This window comes from Camarhynchus parvulus, chromosome 4 (assembly GCF_901933205.1).
Source record: "Camarhynchus parvulus chromosome 4, STF_HiC, whole genome shotgun sequence".
Taxonomy (NCBI): Eukaryota; Metazoa; Chordata; class Aves; order Passeriformes; family Thraupidae; genus Camarhynchus; species Camarhynchus parvulus.
In genome coordinates this window covers 35,946,928-35,969,057 of record NC_044574.1, presented here as the reverse complement: position 1 = coordinate 35,969,057, position 22,130 = coordinate 35,946,928, and the positions used below count along the sequence as shown (strand labels likewise).

At 35.2% G+C, this 22,130-nt stretch overlaps 1 protein-coding gene across 2 annotated transcripts in view; it reads right to left on the bottom strand.

Annotated features, from left to right (window-relative positions):
* Positions 1-2,732: 2,732 nt before the first annotated feature.
* The window catches only part of GLRA3 (glycine receptor alpha 3), an 81,836-nt gene continuing 62,438 nt past the window's right edge, over positions 2,733-22,130 (bottom strand). For both annotated transcript variants that reach the window (XM_030947726.1, XM_030947727.1), the window contains 3 exons: positions 13,734-13,948; positions 12,022-12,168; positions 2,733-3,264 (listed from right to left, as the gene is read on the bottom strand). In XM_030947726.1, coding sequence (XP_030803586.1) covers positions 2,995-3,264; positions 12,022-12,168; positions 13,734-13,948 — 632 coding nt within the window. In that variant the 3' untranslated portion in view covers positions 2,733-2,994. The remainder of the gene's footprint in view (positions 3,265-12,021; positions 12,169-13,733; positions 13,949-22,130) is intronic.

The window sequence follows — 22,130 nt, the reverse complement described above, 5'->3', positions numbered from 1 at the left end:
AACATAAACTTTGCAGCAGATGATATAAATTGTTTCCCCCTGTAGTTACTGCTTCCACCTGATCAAATGTACCTACAGAGACACAGCAGGATTGGGAAAAATACTAAGAGTGCTTGATCTTTTTTTCCCTTCATGGTGACTGTGTCAGCTCCTCAGTAGCTCTGTTACTGGGCTGTTCCTCCAGATCCTCCAGTGTCTCTGTTCTCATTGTCTTACAGTGTCCTTCTAGTGTCAGTATTTAATTTTCAAAGGATAGGGCTGGTCCACAAAAACATGACCTGAGAAGTACAGGGTCTGCACCTATGTTGAATGATGACTTGGGACAAAGCTGCATTATCCTGTCACACAGGGATTGTGCTTATGAGAAGCTTTCTTGTGTGCCTTTGCCAAGGACTTGTTCTCTGCAGAGCCCAGGTCCAGTGATAGTGAAGTGAGGTAGCAATTACTTCAGCCTAATGAATGGGGTCTTTTTTGTATGCAGGAGGAAGCCTGCTAGGTACCATTTGCCTCAGGCATTATCTCCGTGATGAGCATTTTTCTGCATTTTCACTGTCTCTTTGATGAGAGTGCAACAAAAATACTGCAGTCTGGTAAATACTGCAGAGTACCTTTCAATTCTTGCATCTTATCATCATTTCCTGCTGCTTCATTATACAGTTACAAACATATACTCTCTTACAGTAATCTTAGCTGATGTCAGTAGCTGTTGATTCCAGCTTTGCACAGAGGGGTGGCATGCCTGCTGGCAGTTTTGGACTATTCCTGTTGTCAGTGGTGAATAGCAGGCATTTGTGCCTTGAAGTTTCTTACCATCTTAAATGACATTTCTCTCTTTCTCTACCATGTGACTTTTTACTAAGTAATTTAGGAATAATCTAAATGAAGATTAAATTTGAAGTTATTTTTTCTTTTGAGAAACACATTAGTGGACTACAGAGGCTTATGTTACCTTGGTAATTGTTATGATTCCGTTAAAAAAAGTCCACAAAACCATCAGCTGCAGAGAGATCTTGGTTCCATTGTATTAAAATAGAATCACATGCCAAATGTTATGTGCATTTGAAAACAGCCCTTAAACAAAACACAGTTGATTTTGCTGATAACAGAAACATGTTAACGTTTCCATACAATATAACTAGCCCTAACTTTGAGAGAAGTGAATATCAGCTATAAATTCGTGATACCCCCTTACACCTTCATAAGCGAATGAGATTTTTTGGAACATGCACATAAAGAAATCAATAAAAAAAATCAGACACAATATCAGAAAAAAAAGAAAGCAAAAAGTTAATTGAATTAATTTTAGATTATAAATGAAGCAAAACTATAAAAGAATAATAGGTCTAAAATGAAGGTGGATTAAACATGTTCTTTCTGACACAATTTAACAAAATGTGAGAGCTACTATTGTAGAATCTCTCTAAGTAATCCTGGGAGGAAAACAATAACAAACCGAACCTAAGGTTGCTATGTTACAAGCCCCAGAATAGAGTTACATTGCTTCTGTTACTTCATATGCACCATGCCTTTGGCTGTGCACCAGATGTTCGCCTCCAGCCCATTCTGCTTTTGTATACACATTCTGATCATCAACAAAGCACAAATTTTAAACATGTCCAAAATAAAAATATTTTGCAATGAGACGCAGCCTCACTGACTGGACTTAATATTTCCACATCATAGCATGGATTTGTTTTGCCAATAGATTGACAAAAGTAAATACTCTTGCCTGGACACGGTGCCATAAATGTGTTCTGTGGTGTTACAATTCAAAGAAGCAACTAACATGGCTTATTTAAACCCAAACAGGGAAGATCTAAGAGTTTAATAGTTGTTCTCCTATTTATTAATGTGAAATCCAGTAAAGTAAAAGACCATCCAGGTCTTTTTTTTTTTTTGTTTTAGAAGAGCTGTGTGCTTTTCCAAAGTTGTGAAGTGCTTCTTAACCAGTATCTAAGTCACATTAACAAACTTCAAGGAATGAGTCAGAAAATTTGACACATTCATAAATTAAACTTCCTGGAATTATGTAATATATAGGAGATGAATGTGCATAAACATAACTGTATTCATCCTCCAAATGCTTCAGTGAAGCGGTTGACTCTTTGCTTTCAGTTTTGGTCCAAGATCGCTTTGCATTGAATCAAAATGAAGCATTGCAAAATTTTGATGTAATTTGTCTATTTCACAAGCTGTATGTGTTTTATGAATTGAGGAAAAAAAACTCCTTAAAATATAAAAAAAAGATTAAAGAATATGCTTCAATTATCAAAGTATAGGAAATTAAAAGAAGAAAAATCCTTTGGAGGAATCAATACTTTAGAAATTTTAGTATATTTCTCATATGAAATGTAGACTGTTAGGCTGTATACCTTGTGCTGAGATTATTTCAATGCACACCTTCCAGGGGAACAGTAATATGAAGTACATTGAATAAATTAAATGACTTAAAACTGTTAAATATGTTCACTGTAAAACCACCAGTACTGTCCTTAAGACTACATCAAGTCCTTTAAGCTGTTTTCTCCAATCTGTAATTTGTCATTATATTGTAAAATGAAAAGAAAATTTACAAACACTAGTCTATTCTGTAATACTGTGGGATTTACCTAGGGTATTCTGGAAACATTTTTAAAATTAAAAATACACCAGAATTAAAAAAATTTAAGGACCATCAAAGAGTACTGTACAATTATACCACTATGTAACAATATGTATAAATACTTGGCAGTAAAGCTTCAGTAGAGAGTGATTTTCAATGAAAAAGTTGTTAATATTTAGTTTGACAAGGAAAGTTTGCAATAGCAGATGTATCTTCTCTGGGTTTCATTCTTCCATCCCACTGTAGCTGGTTATTGCAGGCCATGCAGGATACTTTTTCTTCCCCTCATTGTTTTTAACTCTTCCAATCACTCCTCTGATGTGCATTTCTAAGTAAAAGCCTCCTGCTAAGTGTGACAGCCAGATCTTTACGTACTGCAATCCTCAATCTTGTTACTGGTGAATGTCCTCATGCCTGATGATTTTGTAGATTACCCAATAAAAAATGTTGAAAATCAGAAAGGCTAATGGGAAACAAGCTCTGGATATTGTGTCTATCTTCTTGGCCCGGTCAATGAATACCTTTCTCATCTCATCAGGGCTTTTTGGTACAGGTTGAACAGGATTATTTGGCCCCTTTTGTGTTATTCCGTCTTTTGCTGGCACACACGGGCCCACTCCGTATGCTGTAATGCTAAACTGACTGTCACGTGTATCATCATCCTGTTGGAAAAAAAAAAGAAGAAAAGAAAGAAAAAGAGCAAGAAGTGGTTTTTTTTTTTTAAATTATTGTTTACAGAAATCTCACCTGCTGCTAAATACCAGTTGCACCATTACCTCATTGACTTCTTGAATCCACACTTTATCTTGTTGAAATTTCATCCCTATCAAACACAGAATTTTTCTGTTTGTTTAGATTGTGTAATCTATTTAGAGAAATGAGAAAGCCTAGTAAACTAGTGGCAATTGGGCACACAACTTCTGATTTGGTTTAAGTTTCCCCATTTACAGTAAATATGTGCAGTCTTCAAAAGGACAAATTTCACACTGCTCTTTTAGAAAACATCTATTAAGTCTGTACATTGCCTTACGACCCAGGATCCTGGCCTCTAGGGATGCTCATCATAAAATCACTAATGATATGCACATTCATTATATTAGTGAGAATTCTGCCTATTTGGCCACTGTATATTTAATTAATCTTATCTATTTGCCTAATTTCTGCTGTTCCCTGTGAATGCATCCAATAAAAAGAATAGTAAGCAAAGTGTCTTAGTTTAAAATAAAGGAAATGGAAGCTAAAGGCCCGATTTTTCTTCTGACTCTACTTTTGTCAATTCAGGGGAAAACTGGCAAAGACATTCAGGATTAGGGAACTGTAAAAGAAAGTGATTCTTAATCACACGGCACAGAAATGGTAGATGTTTTGAAGATACACATATTTTCATAGCATAAAATTTTAAAATGTATCTTGTGCCTGGAGACATCTTTTTTACTTCTCTTTACCTGGGTATCCTCAAGTAATAAAAAAGGCACATATGCAGACAAATAAATGATACATAATCTGTGAAGTCAGGGCTAGATTTGCTTCTGAAATATATTCCAGTGTACTCCTTCTTTATGTAGACTATTCAAGAATAATTATGTGATTTTGATGGCATTCACCATTTTTCAATACTAATTTTAAATTCAGGAATCTCTATTTTTCATATCTAATTTAGCCTCTTTACTTTAGGATTTTACACTTTTATGAAATACAGAAATTATTACATTAATTCTTAAATAAGTATTTTGAAAAATGGTTTTATAACTACTATAAAAACAGTTGAGCAGCTGTCAATTTTTCTTTTGTAGGAGAATTTTTGATATTTTAAAGCTTTTCCTAGCTGAAATTAAAACATGTCTAAAAAATATTTACTTGCCCAAGCAAGTAAAATAATTACTATCTCAATTCAATAGATAGAAGCATTTTTTACTTTAATCTCTTACTTTATAAAAATGCAATTTCTCAATGAGCACAAATTAAATCCAAAGTTGCCAATTTTTCATTTTGAAAATGTCTGACATTTTGAAAATCTGAAAAAACTTTACAATGAAGAGTTAATTTTAAAAATTTAAAAATTTCATGAAATAATTTCTAATTACTTTGTTTAAAAAAATCCAAGTTTTATTCACAATATTAATTGAATATGTTAGCTACAAAAGAATGTGGATAAATTACCACATTTGAAGTGAACTGCTTGGTCATCAGCATGACTATCCAGCAGAGCTGTAGATATCAACCTACTGAAATACTTCATAAATGTAAATTGAATAAATAGTGAGAGTGATAAAGTTCACTGAAACTGCTATATCTAAAATCTATATTAGAATTTGCCTTTAAAAAATAAAAAAAAAAAAAATTAACATAAAAAAAAGGAGGAGGAAAAATCACTGACTGACTTTACCATGAAAATGAAAAACAGAAATACAAAATGATAGGATCATTATTTGATGACGTGATAAAACAGAGATTTAATTACTGCAATAGTGTTCCTCTCCTGTCAGCTAAGAATGGAAAATAACATCTTTAATATACTTGTATTCTATAATAGCTGTAGTCTTGTGTTGCAGTTAAGAGAAATATTAAGTTAGAAATGCATGTACTGTGAGAATTTACTATAAACTTGCCATTTAAATACCTTCATATGTACTGCACAGGCTGAGTAAGATAAATAATGATGCTTTTGAGTAGCGGATTTCAGCTGTGCATGTTTTCAGGATCAGGCACTATATATTAAGACTTTATTGTCTTTGTTTCAGGTTTACCTGAATGGAATGATCCCCTAGAATGTTTTAAAGGCCAGGTCTCTCCTTACTTTTGTGCTTGCAGACCTCCTGTAATTCATCTGCAAGCAGTCTGGCTGGAAATGCTCTTTGTAGTTGAACTGATGTGAAGCTCCTTGTAGGAGCCCAGCATTTCTGCCCAGTATCTGTTGGATGGTGTCTCCACGAAGACAGGCAGGATGGCTGGAGCCATCCAAATCATGCCCAAATGCTAGGGCTGGTGGATATGCAGTAAAAGACCTTCTGGAGCACACCAAGAGCCACCAGAATTCCTTTTAGGGGCAGCAGCTTGAATATTCAAAATGGGGTTCTGCAAGTTTTCCAGCAGATCCATAATGCAGAAAGACCACTAGGTTGGCTTCAGATTCATATCTGAGGGTGCTTGTGCACAGCAGGGAAGACGCAGTTGCTGTTGTTATCAACACTAGCTTTGAGTGCCTTTTTGAAGGCATTTATGCCAGTGACACCCCTTTTCTTTTTTTTTTACTATTGATTGACTTGGCTAAAATCCCTCTTTTTGACTAGAAATATGTCTCAGAATGCATGTGTCTGAGTCTACAGATGTAGAAATCATCGGAAGGACAATGCCCTGTATGACCCAGTTGAGAGCCTTTACAGTGAATCTTCCTGAAAAAGTCCTGCATATTGGCTGAATGAATAGAATTATTTTTTTAAGTGATAAGGAAGCTTTTGTTTCTTTTGTGACCTTTTTTAGTGTATTATCACTACAGAAAACTATTACAGATATTTGATAAAGCTTTAAAAATCTTATTTTGAATGAACTTTAGTAAGAGTTTGATTTGAATGCATTTTTCACCCATTCAGCTTTAGAATTAAAAACTTGAAAGTTGTTCTGCATGCAGTTACATTTAAACATTTTATCATTTCTATTAAAATTAATGAAATTAAGGAATGAAAAAAATTTAGATAAGAAGTTTTATTTGGAAAGTTAGAATTCTTCGGTGGTCTGAAGGAAATAATTTCAGTTCATTTACTTCTCTATCAGTGTTGTACAAAATACTTAGCTATAAATAAATAGAAAACTGTGAGTTTTGTGGTCTTGTGACTATGGTGCTTTGAGTTAGTGTGCTTGGTAGCACATTTATCTTGAGAAATAATGTGTATATAAGGGCTGAAAATAACTCCATAGCCATTTGATTGTAAGGCATCATAACAACTCAAAAACTTATTTGAAGACTTGACTTTGGTAATTTGAACACTTTCTTTTTTGTTGCTCAGTTTTGAGAAGGAAAGTGGTATTGAGTTTTTTTGTACTACAAACAGTGCAGAATTTTAGTACTATGTTTTGATCCATATTTAAACAGATCAAAATGGATTATGAATTTAACAAGACAGTACCTTTACTAACATTTCACGTCATCACATCAGGTGGCAATGAAGGTATATGAAGTTCACATGGGAAGGTGTTATTGTAGACAAAAGGACAGGGCCTCTGTTAATGGTTGGATAGCACGTTATGACAAATGGGACATCTTCTCAATAGTTTACCCTTAAATTTGTACTGTAGATTTGAGGCAAAGTCCCGTCTATACGTCCTGCACATCTCAAGCCATTGCTATGCTGTAATGATTCACTGATTTCATTTCCATCAAGAACTCCCTGAAAATACTTTCATCAAAATGGATGGTTGACCAAAAAGAAAACAAAAGAAAAAAGGCATGATTACCATTAAAGACAATCTAGTTTGCATGTCTATTTTCCTCTCTAAAGATATGGTGATCTTTAGATTTTGAAAATAGAACTAATAGACTGAATATTCCCAAAACCTAAATAAATTAACAGCTAACCTAAAATCAAATTATTATTCAGTATATGTACACAGTTAATATTTTGCCCATACAATGTAAATGCAACTAAGAAAAAACAATGATCATAGGTGTGTTTCAGTATCCCTGTATGACTTCTTTTTCTGCCTTTTTTTTCTTTTGTCTTTTAGGAAGGAAATGAATAATTAACATTCATTCTGAAGGAGTGGTAACATAATATTTCTGAATAGTTCTTTTCACTGGCCAGGTTTGTTTTTGTCAAAAAACTGTGGCTCATATGCTAAGTATCAGATGAAGTCTCAAACTGGGAACCAAAATTCCCTTGTTCTCAGGATTTGTTATGCCGTTAGTGTAACCATAAAGACATTATACCCTTTAAAAAAAAACCTCCTATACCTACTGTGATGCTTGTTGGAAAAAAGCATAGAGTAGGTTGCATATTATGTTGCAACAACAGCTTTCATTTGTAAATGAATATATAACACAATCCCAGACACTTAAAAATTTTTGCTAGTTCTGTGCAAACTGGGTTAGGCCTCTGAAAAGAAATTTGTCTTTAAGTAATTTGGAATCACTGAATGAAGTCCATACTTACAATCATAAAAATGGTGGCCAGAGGGTGCAGTGGTACCTAAGAACTGATGATGCTGTTATTGTTTTCTGGAAGGGAGGCCCAAATGAACCAGATGGTGTGTAAAAAAGGCAGTGACGATAAGTGGAAAAAGAATAAGGAAAATGACAAGGATAGATGAACTCTAGATGCCAAAATGTCTTGTTACAGTTCTGTACAGAACTGTAAATTTTATAGCAATAGAATTTACTGCAGGGGTCTTATCTGAGTTCAAACATATGCTTCTTAATAGAGAGATTCCAGCTCCTCTGTGTTTTCAGAAGGACGTAACCCATAGTTTAAATTAATTTTTAAAATATTCCAAACTATGAAAACCTGAAAATTTATTTGAAGATATGTTTAGAAATAAAATTGAATGCAATGAGTCAAACAAAGTATTTGAAAAATACAGGAGAATCAGTAAGTATGACATTTAGCCAGAAATAATCAGCTTTGTATTAGATGGAAAGCCAATGTCCCTGCAGGGTGTTTCTCTGGAAAAAGACCCAGAAGATATGGAAGATCACAATCATGAAATGGGTCAATAACATGATGTTGTTTAAAAGGCAAATGGTAACTGGTTTGGATAAACAACTGTATTACTGGCATCGCTTGATCCTTTGGCTGCTCTCAACTGTTACTGTATATGTTTCATGTCGTTCATGTTGCAAACATAGTTTGGAGGAATTATATGGGCTTATTAGGAGAATTTCCAGGGAAGGTGAATGAGAAAAAAACAAAACAAAACAAAAACCCCAAAACCCAAAGCAAACCAAAACCAAAAATTGTGTCCACTGGGAATATTTATAAAAAAGACTGAATGGAAATGTGCAAATGGTGACATGAAGGAATGAAGCAATCTGGTTTCTGTGTCTTTTCTAGACAAGCTATGACAGGCCAAAAAAACACATTAGGAAAAAAATCAATTTTTAAACAATTGGAATAGATTTCAAGGGACCTTATGGAATTTTTTTTGGCTGGGATGAATTAGGTATAAATGATCTTTACTTAAGTCAGCAAAATGGATCCACTTACCTCCCAAAGACACTGAAATTCAATCATAGGACTTTTGCCTTTTTTACTTGGTAAAAGTAAATATTTATTGCGACAAGCATATCTTACTAATTACAAAGAAAACAGACTTTGGAAATTCTTCAGCTGCCCTACACATACCTGAAATGAAACATTTCCAAACTGATCTATTTTTTGCACTTTTACAACACGTCAAATCACTAGAAGTTTTGCTGTACCCTTGTAGATAAAATGCCAGTGGCAAAAAAAAAAAAAAAAACAACAACAAAACTCTGTATTCAACACTTAGACTTCACCTGGTAAAAAAACCTGATCTTAGGAAAATGTTCCAAGATGGTAAGCATACAGAATGAAAAAGTCTAATAAGTTATCCTATCTACTTTATTTCTCTAATAGTTTTGGACATAAATACTGAATAGAATATTTTTCTCTTTGCCAAGGAAGATGTAATGTTCAAGGAAGCCCCTGAAGTTTACTTTAAATGCAGCCTTTTTACATAAACTCCTTTCACCTCTTGACTTTGATGGTCAAATGAACATTTCTTAATACATGGCAGTTTTCAAAGTCAATAAAATCTAATCCCTGAGAGCCAGCGGCTGTTTGACCTAGTCCAAAGGAATAACAAACATACCAAACTTTGTAAGTTTGAGCTCTAGTAACTGACTTTGAAAAAGACAAAAGAAGAAGGAAAACGAAATTACTTTGAGTTATGATCCTAGGGCCTGCATTTCATGTTATAAATTGTGGTGAATAAATAATAACATTTGTGGTAAGGAAGGCAAGTCATTAACTGCAGTTTTTAATCTGTAAGACTCATATATTATTTGTATAACAGAGGGTTTAAGATGTGATCCAAATTTCTTTTTAAGAGATAAAATCTCCGTGTTTCAAGTCCTGTATACTTGTTGTTGAAGGAAAGGTTTCATAAAACATTGAGAAAGAGAGAAACAATTAGCTGAGCTGTCTAGAGTGAGTTAAAAACATTTAATTAAATTAATATTTTCTGAAAAATTACTATTTTCCTAAAATCATAACCTTGTACAGGAACAAAGAATTTTGAAGTAATTTTAGAATGAGAAGCTTGTCTCATGGTGAAACATATAGGTATAGGGAGAAGGGAAAGACCTATACCCCTGAATATATTTAATACCCTCACCTGAAGTACATTGTGAAGAAAAACATTGAAATGAACTTCCCCATCCTTCAGAATCAAAGCAAAGTACTTGATAATTTATTGTGCACTCTAAAGTCTCTAATTCTAACTCTGTAATTTTATGAGAATTTAGCAGACAATCTACCTGAAGCTAAAGACTGTCTAGCAAAGTGTAAAATTAGAATAAGGATTTTTAAGTGTGAATTCAAGAATACCATGATCCAGAAAAACACTTAAGCCAATGTGGTTATTCAAGCACAAACCTTTTTTCTTTAAAAGTTCTTTTACTCTTAGAAGTCCTTTTTATATTGTGGTTCCTCTCTCACATACCTCTAGGCTGAAATGTAATTGGCTGTGATAGCTGAACAAGTGTCTTTGGTGAATTTGGAGTCTTGCTAAGAGGGAGCTGAAAAGAAATTTGGTTTGGTTCTGAGGAAGGAAGATACTTCCTGCCAGTTCCTAATCCTGTGGTCATAATAATTGACCTGCATTTAAGAGAGATATTACTTAAGTTGAAACTGGTAAATTTGCTTGAGATCCAGAAGAAACAATAATACATGGTGAGAAAGATGAATGTACTAAAAGTATAGCGACATATTATGTCACTTACCATAGCTGTTTGACCTAGTCCAAAGGAATAACAAACATACAAAACTTCATAAGTTTGGGCTCTAGTAACTGACTTTGCAAAAGACAAAAGAAGAAGGAAAATGAAATTCACTTGTTGTGATTTACCTAACCCCATCCAGTAATTCCTGTCTGCCGAACCCCATTCTTCCCATTCCAAACTTTAGGACAGCTTTCAGAGAGCTGCCATATTTCAAGAAAAAAACACCTTGTAACAAAAGTGCTGTTTTTTCTGCTACTTTCAGCAGGAAGAAAGAAGCACATTTTTCATAGGATCAAACATTGAACACAGGTACTTGCAGTCTGAATCATCCTCTAGTCTACAGTACATGAGTTTCTCTGTGCAGCTGAAAAAGTCTGGGACTCACCACACAGGGACAGGCAAATGTATGAAAATGTCATTTTCACCTGACTGTCTGGCCTGCCTTTTATCACTGAGTCTTACTGACAGAGACTGCTTAGGTAGGCTTTACAGCAGTGCAGAATTTTTAAGAGGGAAACTTGTAAAATATCTTATCCTACTGATGTAAGCAGTAGACTAGGTCTTCAGCAATGAAAGATGGTTGAACTGAATAATTTAGCTATGGTCAGACTTTCATCCACTAGTAATATTCTAGATAGTGACTGATAGTGACAGGCTCTGCATTACATTGGTTGGGGGAGGGGGGGTACTCATAATGAGTAGACTGGAGAACTACTTACGCTTTGTAAAATCTGAAGTAGGAGTTACACATTGTAAGAAATGTGCCTTATTGCTTGATTTAACCACACATTTCAGAATTCAAACTTGTAACCTTAGCTGTTTGGCTTTGCATGCTGGTAGTGAGTTATTTTACTGGTAGTCTGTATAGCTCCAGCTGTAATATAAATACTAATAGCCAATTACTTAGTTTCTTACCAATAATATGAACAACTAAAGCAAAATTGCTGGACAGAAGGAAAAAAACCCAAACTTATCAGCCTTTTAAAATAAAATGCTTGTTCTTCTACCAATAATGTTATTTGAATAAGTACTTTGTGTATTAAAAAATATTTGCATGAAACACAGCTGTTAAGGCTTTGAATCGAGTATTAGAATAAAACGAGGAAAAAACATTTGTTGAATCTCACAGTAGTAAAAACTGCCTCAAATACCAGTAACATTCATTCACGGAAGTATAATCTAACTCTTCCAACAGAGTGAAATTCATGCTTGTGCAGATGGCTCCCACATGGCCCATGCCTCATGTAAATCCCTCTTAATCCCTCTTTCGAGAATTCAAGTTGGATTTATGCAATTCATAGTCCTTGCAGTGACCCTCTGCCTAAAGTGAATTCTATGCTGTGCTGCCATTTTATTTCTATCGCCACTTCAAGCTGCAATGTGTTGACCAAATTAACCCTGTATCCCAGCACAGCTCAGTGAGACCCTTTAAAAGCTGAGAACTGAAAGCTGTTACTTTTACCTTGCTCTTCTTCCTCTTGCGTCGGAACCTCAGGAGCTCTTTATGCTGCCTCGACACAAAGTTTACAGCTGCATACTCCAGAAGGGCAGAAAATACAAAGAGCAGACACACAGCCATCCAGATGTCAATGGCTTTGACGTATGACACCTATGAGAGGAGACAGGAGAAGCCTGTGTGGTAAAGTGCTCCACAGACGTGAGGTTTAGTACTTCATGGCAGGAGGAAGTGCATTAATATCTCCATATCTCAACAGTACTTTTATTGAAAAAAAGTTTGCATGAAAGTTAGACAGTAATAAGAAGAACAATTCAATCTATAAATAGTTTTTTTGTTAAAAAAATGTATTCTTTTACAAAATGTGTTTAAATCATTAACAGTTCCTTATAGTGTATTACATCACAAACCAAATAATCCTGAAAAAAACCACATGCTCTTCCTTCATTTGTCACATTGAGATCTGTGAATGACACTAAGGAAGCAAAAAATAGCTTGTAGTGGGACCAGCTGGAATTCCTGTATTAAAATGGATGTGGCTGAAAGCTCCTGGAATAAAAATTAGGTAGAAGAAAGGAGATAGGTAAAGGAGATAGGTCTGATGCGTTCATTCTTTGCTAATATAGGCACAGAAAATCAAATGTATAGTTTCAAATTAGTCCTTTAGTTTTGTCACAGTGAAAGTACTAAAAATCAGAAACAGGTCAGAGCTCATTGCAATCCTGTATTGCCAAGACCAGATGCAGGACATGATCTGAACCTACTCTGTCTTTGCAGAGTTACAAGAGCTTTTCTATATAAGCAAACATAGCTAACTTCAGGCCTCAAAATTTGACAAAATAAGCTGCAGCTCTCTGTTAGCCTCTTGCATTGTTTTTTTTCTTTTCGAGTTTTTAGAGCATTCTGTTTTATCTGTTGATGCTAACTTCGGATACATCTAGTTCCATATATTTGGGACACAAAGCATGCTCAAATCTGTTAGGGCTATCTGTTTTACTTAAAAAAATTAATTAGACAAAAACATCATGTTAAAACTAATACAGAATTGAAATTTGTTTATTTTTATTGTATACATTTTATTTCTATTAGCTGCAATGGCACATGAAGATGGTCAAGGAGTAAGCCTTAAAATGAAATGGAAAATATATAAAGTAATTACAACTAAGAAAACAGAAATACTTAATCATAGAAATAAAGTTTAAGTGATTTTCATTGTGTTGAGAATAACTTCATGCAATTGTTTGGAGCTGTTAAGGTTCACATTTTTCTACATCTTAATATAAATGTGTTTGTAATTAGTGAGCTAATTTGTAATTTAGGCAGTTTTGAGAAAGGAATACAATTGAGAATCTATGGTGAGAATCAATGGCCTTTAGAATTTAAGTAATATCTTCTAGCATGTCACCAGATACTGGGATGTGAAATAGGATGAGCCTGTCAATTGTTAAGTAGGGTTTATATAAAACTGAATAATGTTGTTTTCATTATTTGTTAAGGTTTATGGAATTAACTAGATACTTGGCTGGCTGTATAGTAGAGACAGGGGAGAAATAGAATCTATTTGATTGGAGAATCAAAAAACTCCTACATATTTCAAAATTATTTATCTGGTTTAGGAAATTATTGGATGTTAAAATTAAACCACATAAGGTTTAATGAAAGTCCTTGCTGCGGAGCATTCTGATCAATATAGTACAAGCAAAGGAAATTTAGCCTACCTTTGGAAGAGATGCTCGTGAACCTGAGCTTTGTGTTGTCATAGTCAGTACAGTAGTTATGCCTAAAGCCACTCTGGCTGGAGCTGCATCCATATTGATCCAAAATGACACCCAGGAGAGAATCACGATCAAGAGGCTGGGTATGTACATCTGGATGAGATAGTAACCCATCTGCCTCTCCAGGTGGAACCGGACTTCAATACACGTAAACTTCCCTTTTACAACAAAGAAGAAATATTCAAGAGAAATATAATGCTTTTACAGTCAACATCTAGTGCACACTCTTAAAGAATGTATGCTATGTCAAATATATTTGTTCACTAGAAAAATATTTATGTTTTCAATTATCCATAGTGACTTGTAATATAGACAGTCCCCATTATAACAGGAATATCTACTGGAAAGAAAAGGGGCAAAATATCTGAAAAATTAAGACTTTGATAAGGTCTGAAATTCTTATTTTCTTATAAAAAAACCCCATGATTCATTTTAACAATAGGAAATTTCCTCTGTGAGATCATGCTTTTTTGTGACTTATGATTTTGAAATACTTCTGTGCACAAGGAAAATGCTTGCTTCCCCATTGTGTAATATCTCCTTTATGTGTGGTTCAATTTTAAACTTAATTTTATTTTTATTAAAACTTGGGAAAATATAGCGCTATCAGTATGGGCATTAGGTTATCAATAGGAGAATCTGTTAAATCTCTCCCTGTGTCCCCATTCGAACAGTTTCAGCTCATAAGAGAAATGATCAAGTTTCAAACACTGACTGAAGATTAGAAAGGACAGAGATTAGGAAGCTTTAGGAAGGAGATTAAATGACCTAGTTTTATCCAGGTACTAAACATCAAGCAACTTCTACTGACTTATTCAAACCAGAAAAAAAAATCTATTGGTAGCTCATAAAAATTTCATAAATCGATATTTTTAGATTAGCCAGATTGTTGTAGGCTTGGGGTTTTTTTCCACCCTGCAAGCTGTAGATAATTTCACAGATCTTGACCCAGCCTCATTAGATTTTCTAATTCTGCCCAATGGCCATATCAGTCACATAAGGATGGTGCTGAAGGCAATGCTGTTACTGCAAGTAGTGTAGACATAAAACAGTTTATCACAGCAACAAATACACATAACTCAGATTTCTTCCTTATTTTGAGTGAAAACTTCTCTTAATTCTAGATTTAACAAGGAACGCTATATTGTTATATATTTCTTAAGTGGTATGAAGGTCTTTGGTTATGTTTTCCACTCATTTTTGATAGATATTCTCCTAATCAATTTCTAGTTGCCAAAATGCCATTTTATACAATTTTTTCCATATTAATAGAGATTTGATACTTATCAGATTAAAAAAATTATGTAATGGATTTATGAGCTTATACAATACTAATATATTGTGGTTTATGCTGTGACAAAAATGAACTTCAGATAAAGTCAAACAAATATTTTTTATTCTAGGGATATTAAATGCTTCTGAACTTCATTATTTTCACAACAGTTCTTTTAACAGGACACTAATTTTTCTATGATGTCATAATTAATGTAATTTTATGACAATTTTATTCTGCTGAGGCACTAAAAAAATTAAAAAGACATTAGTTATGATGTTTAATTTTAAGGTTACATTCTGTATGTCAGGAGCTTTTTTATCTGCAAGCTCAATTATTAGTTCCATTCCTAATTGCCAGCGTTTTCTGAATCCTATCTACGCTCCCAAAATCTGTGTCCCAGATCCTGGCTCAATCATCTGCTACCACAGCTTCAGGACTGATTTCTGCCCCAGTCATGGGATGAAATCCTGGCTTAAAAAAGTGAATGGGATTTTGGTGTTTAGTTGAGGAAAAGCATGGATATTCCCCTACGTTTCTCTTCCATGGTCTTCGAAAGGATACCTATGCAATCTAGTGTTTCGCTCAGCAGTTCAGTACACCCCACATAACCAGAAGTTCTGCACTGACTGGCCTTTGTTGGAATCATATTCTTACTTCAAACTGGTTCTTACCCTGAGGATTTCTTTTTTTTTTTTTTCGACATTCATTCTGTTAATTCAGCAGCCTTGGACAGCAGCAGTCTCTGTCTCATACATCACAGAAAATCGTGGTGGTAAGGAGGAACAGAAATGCATCAGCCCAATCTAGGTCTAAGCAAAGCCATTGTATTTGGCACCGTATCAGTAAAAATTGTTCAACATGCAATATTTTCTTTGCATGCGGTCCTATAATCTCCTTTAGAAACAAATTAGGAAGGAAAACTAAGGAGCATCAGACTGCATAATATTTCCATACACATATATGAAGTGTCAATAAACAATAGCTATTGTTTGTATGTTGGTATTTTCCCATCCAGAGAAATGTGGGATGAGAGATCTGAGTTTCTTTCCTGAGGACTCCAGTGGACTTGAACTATTACAGAGCACTCAGCACAAAAATTCTGTGGTCCCAAACAGTGAACAGTAAATAATATAGTAGTTCTAATATGGATTATTTTATGTGGTTGCAAATTTGACAGATCCAATTGAACTAAAGAGGAAGAGAAGAATAGTTGTAAGCAACAGAATCCTAAAAAAATTAAATAGATTTTTAAATGAAAGCAGTGCAAATGGAATATATTGTAACCACAGGGGAGGAGAGAAAAAAGTGGGGATAATGAAGACGCCAGAACTAGGACTGAATGATGTGTCAGAGGAATTATACAAAATCATTTTTTGCTTGGTTTAGTATTTTTGTAAATATATTGACCAAGGAAAAAAAAAAGCCCTCAAAACCTGTAACACCAAGACCAAACAAAAAATTGAAAAAAAAGAAAAAAGAAAGTGAAATCTGTCTCAAAGTAGAAAAATACCTTTGTTTAGCTCCACAACAGGTGTGCTCTAGAGTCCTGCCTTTGTCTTAGACCCAGAGAGTTTATGGACTTACCAGGCATACTTCCAGTGTTCCTAGTCAAGCCTACTGTGTTCCTCTGTTCCAGTACAGCACTGAAAAATTAATATATAGCATCTCCTCAGGAAGACTGGTGTCTACCCAGTTACCCTTCTCTGCTCTACCACTGAGTGTTGGAGAAAGGCTGCAGATGTCAGTCAGTCTCAGCACTGCACTTGCGGCAGTTGCTGGTCTAAGTGTGAAAGAGTTGATGTTAGCTTTTGCCCTTCCTGACTGAAATCAGAACCACCTGCGTAAACTTGGCTAATGAAGCTGAGTGGAAAAAGAAAACACTTGTTCTAGCAGATGTGAGCTTCCAGCCAGCAGAGGCTGTGCTGTTTTTTCCCACCTGAGGCAGCATCCAGCTGTGGGCCTCCTTTCTCTTTCTGTATTCCACTTCAAACTCAAAGTAGGTTAGCTGTGGTTTGATATATTTGACTGGATGCTTGAATGGATCAGAAGAGAGATACCCATATAGTCATCTCAGCTGGGGAATGAGATAGACAAGCAACTAAGAGCATTGCTCTAGTAATTCATTTGCAGTACATGAAAGGTAAGTTCCAGTTCATTTTGATATGCATTGTGAATGTCCCAGAGAGTGCCTAGCAGGAGGACAGGAATCCCTTCTGGTATTGTGGCTTTGCTGATGCTGAGCAACAAATTAAGAACTGATGGTAGTTTCTAAAGCTAAGTATAAGTGTGCACACAATCCATAAAATGGATTTTTGAAAAGTAAAGGAAAGAAAAACTATGCAGGGCTTCCCAAAATAAATATTTTTTCTTGAACTGAGGTTAGATTTTTTGTGTTTGTAAGTCTCGCCTAACCAGGGATTAGATGCATGAAAGGCCCCAAAAGTGCTGACTTGATGAGCATTGTATCTATGCATGTGAAGATACTGGTGTAAATGCATGTGATGGTGCATTTTTATCTCTTACCCATATTCTTTGGTAACAACAATGTTAGAGCTGCTGTACTGGCAAGATTTCCATGCAATGTCAATGCTGAAACCATTAGTGTAGTGAAAAAATAAAATTGTAGTCAGTATACATGATTTTTCTTTTCTCCAGAAAGAATAAATTGCTTTTCTTTGGAGTCAGTGTCTAGATCACATACTACTTTTGCTGTTTCTTCCATGGCCAACCCAAGAAAAGAATTTTTCTACTTCAGGTAATCTTCACACTACACAGCCTCCTCTGATTGTGGCATGTGCTGTTTAAAAATGGGCTATGCAGGCAGCAGTATGCTTGTGTCAGTAAAAGGTACTGTCAGTAGTGTGGGATATGCAAGAAAAATCAAGCATAAGTTGTAAATTCAAGCCATAAAGATTCCTCTTTTATAGTTTCATCTGTCTCAAACTGTCCCAGAGGTAAGAGTTGGTAGGAGTTAAAAGTATTTGTCTCCTTTTAGTAGCCCTTAAGGTATCTTTTGGGGAAAGATTTTCTTACTGTACCCCTACAATGTCATAAACATGTTACAATTCCCAGGAAGGCTGAGTAGCTGTTTCTGAATCTATACAGAAAGTTTTAATAAGGGAGAATTACTTCAAGATTCTAAGTCAAGGAAATAGTGTGCCTTAGAAATAATTAAGAAAGGAGTAACAATTATAAAACTGCTATAAAATTAAAAATTAATAACATAATAAAATATGAAATGAATAAGTATAAACAAATGAGAAAAAAACTAAGCATGCAGAGTTCAACTGTTAATCCATGCAGAATGGAGAGTTATCTGCTGAAGATTCCTGATACTATTTTAGATAGTAGTAAATGGTAGTCTGACCTTGTAAGTCATTGATAATGCTAATAAATTATTTACTGTGAACTATCTTATGGATATAGAGAGGACTGTGGCTGAAAGACTATACAGCTTAATGAAATTACATGAATCTATTCACTTAAAATAAGAAACTTATGCTTGGTGAATAGAGATGATTTAAAGCTTAGCAAAACTAAACAGAGTTAGGCAAATCTTAATAAATCTTTACATACAGTGCTCTGCAGAATATGTCTCTTGGATCTGGGAAGTAAATATTTCATATTCTGATTACAACACATCTGTTGGTATGGATGTAGACTACATAATTCTGATTTTAGCAGTGACTGATAGCCAACAGGCAGCCAGTCTAGCAATCAAAATATTGCTAGCTGTGGAGATTTGCTAACAGAATCCTGGGGCAGTTGAACTATGATGATGTTCTGTCCTGGTTCTGTTCCTTTGCAACAACACTTCATTTTTCCTCTTGAAAAAAAAGCTAGTGACAAAGGCTTAGCGCAATATTAGAGAAAAATTAGAGACAGCAGGAAAGGAGAAAGGGAAAGTGAGACTACTTCAGCGGCTAAAATATGCTCAGCCTAAATGGCTGACTTAGATTTACACCTCTTAATACAATAGAGAGCTTCTCTCACTTGTCTGTCTTCTGGAATGCCATTTCTTAACCTCAATTCCTATACTGCCTACATCCTGACAGAGATCTTAAATTCAAAATGAGCTTGAAAATTGCATTAGACAGAGGATTTCCTTCTCGGTGTTATTCTAAACCTCTGCTGTGTTTAATATTTTTAGACATGTAAAAACCAGATTTTGTCATCTTATGTAGAACAAATTAACATATTGTAAAAGCCAGCTGACACTCTTTTCTCTATAGAGATAAAAGTAATGATAGTTCTTCTCAAGACAAAAGTTAAAGACTCTTCCTCCAAAATGAAACAATAGGTGGACTCAAGAAATTGATTTTGTATAGATTGATGCAATATGGTTACTATATCTCATGCCTGTGACTGCTTTCTAAAGATTAATACCTTGGATTCACAGGTTCTTACTAAATGGTTGTCACTGCCATGTTTTGAGTATTCCTATCTACTCCCTGTTCAAGGACAAATATTTACTCAAAACAAATATCTGTTGCAGGACAACCCACACTGAGGATAGTTCACGACATATAATATATATTGCAAATATGGTCTTACTGCAGGCCATCACAGACCTTCCCTTTGCTGAAATTTTCCAGCCCTTCCTTAATGCTGATTCTGGCTTGTGTCTCCTACTGAGCTGGGGAACTTCGGTGTGCTAGGTAATGGAAAGCCAGTCCTTTAAAGACCTCTGTGTTAAAGGCCCAGACAGATGAACCTTGATCAGTATTGTCCTGAGACAATATCATTCATCATGTGATTAATCAACACTTTTATTAAAGGCCCTACATATACAAACCCTAATGTTTTATCTAGTACTCAGGATGGAATCACTCTGGCTAAGGTCATTGCCTTTAGTGAGAGTGTGGTTATTGGTTCCAACTGTCTTCAGACAAAATGGATTCGTGAAAAAAAAGATTTGTTTGAAGTTGTCAATGTTGAAATTCTGAGGACAATTTTATCTTCTAACTGAAAGAACTTCTTAGCTGAAAATAGACAGTTTTGGCAGGAAATAAACTGTGTTGCCATAAGAGGGACCACATAGACCACTAGCACTTTTCTTTTGCCTTTTGTTGAGTGTTTTCTTTTTTCTCTGCATCTGCTAAAATTAAGATTGCAATTAACATCTCTTAGCAACAGCATATTATGTTGCCAAGACTGCAGTCAGAATGGCAGATGATTTTCATAAAGATGAAGGAGAATGAAATATATAAACTGACTTTTCCATGATGCAATACTGTCCCCGTTACTTTCTCTTACTGTTTGAGTCATTATCAATATCACTACAAGAATAGCAGTCCACTTGGTTTTACCTTTTTCATTAAAGACATTTTCTTTTTTATTATTCCAAGAACGTGACACTTTTGTTTGAGAGCAACTCTGCTTTACTTATTATGAAATACAGCTAAATGCTTTCTGTTCCTCTGCCTTCCAGTGATAAAATTTTTTAAACAAAAAATAAAATTAAAAAAAATATGTGTGTGCAAAGCTCATTATTTCAAAAGATTTTTACCTATAAAACTGATTGCATATAAGTAAACTTAGCTGAAATAATTTTCATACCTTTCTAAGAAGTCAGGTTAATAAAAAAAACACTTGGTCAGTGCAGTCTCTAGAAACTTTCCAATTTGCACTTTAATATAAATTGCAATTTGATTATATTTTGCTGATAAAAGCTGCTTATAAACGTACTCATGTTTTTATCATCATAAAATAGATAAAACACCATATCTATCTTCATACAGCCTGAAAAGAAATTATGATTTCCCTGTGTCTAACACATAGAACTAGACAAATTTTCATTTACACGGCACTTGCCTATGTATCTAAAGCCAAGGTTCACTAAATGACTCTAGGAATGTACTACCATTTAGCCTTTCTTTCAAGTCCCAGTCTGTGGATATCAGCAGTGTATTGGGGGAAATCAGTGCTGAGGCTGTCACCTCTCTTTGACTACATAGATTCCTGGACAGGAGGGAAGTGTCTTTACATAGCTTTTTTTGGAAAAAAGAGCTGAGGCAGGTGGTAAACTTGACATTGGTGTAAGAGTGATAATGGCTGCAGTAAAAGACAGTTGAAAATAAATGTGGAAAAGAAAAACTATTTCTTTTTCATCTTGATAAATTTGCATTTGTGGTTCTCATGTCCCTCAGAAATGCGAACTGAGCTGCATTGAGCAGGAACTTCATAGGCTGGAGAAGCCAGCATGACATCAAGGCAAAGAGAAATGCACAGATGGGTGATGAGGATGGAGTAACCCCTACCCTGATACAGGCTGGGGATGGACTGGGTAGGCAGCAGGTCTCCCAGGCTTGGAAGCCTGAGAGATATCAAGCTGAACAGAAGTCTTGTGATGTGAAAGACTTGTCATGTGCTGCACTGCATTAGCCGGGGCAGAGAGGGGAGAAGTATAAACTGAAGAGACATCTAGATGTAATGTTTCCACTTCAGGACAGATGATGAATTTTTATTCAATGAATCTTTAAAGTAGAATGCTCAAATTTTGATCAGTGCAGGGTTGACAATTATGGCCTCTTTGCCCTTGAGAAAAATGCCTTATTGGGGTCAGACAGTGCCATTTTGTGATCTTAGGGAAGGTCACATCCTCAGCCTGCCACAGGTTCTGTTTTACAAAGTGTTTATAATTTCTGCTTTTTCAGTGACGGAATGAGCAGCTTCAGAGATTTCACACCCATAGACTATCTCCTGGGTAAAAAGTACAAACCTCCTTTTTGGAGAAATGCTCTAGGAAAAAAAACCTGAGGTAGTTAAAATCAGGCCTGTAGTCTCAGAAAGAGCGGTTTAGGTGTTTGCCAACACAAGCAAGTTTTGAGTTGCTGTCAGAGTAAGACATCAAAGTTATGTCTCCTTTATTCACTGTCATCCAGCTGGCAGCAAGATGGCTGAATATAAGGCACTGGGTTGGTTGAAGGTGAGTCTTAGAAGGGCCACAATCTGCAGGTGTTAAGCACCTTTTTTTATGATGGGGGAACAAATGGGATAATGAGAAAGAATTGTGTTCGGGATGTGCATATTAGGAAGTCAGATGGGAAGTGTGGGGCTAAGGA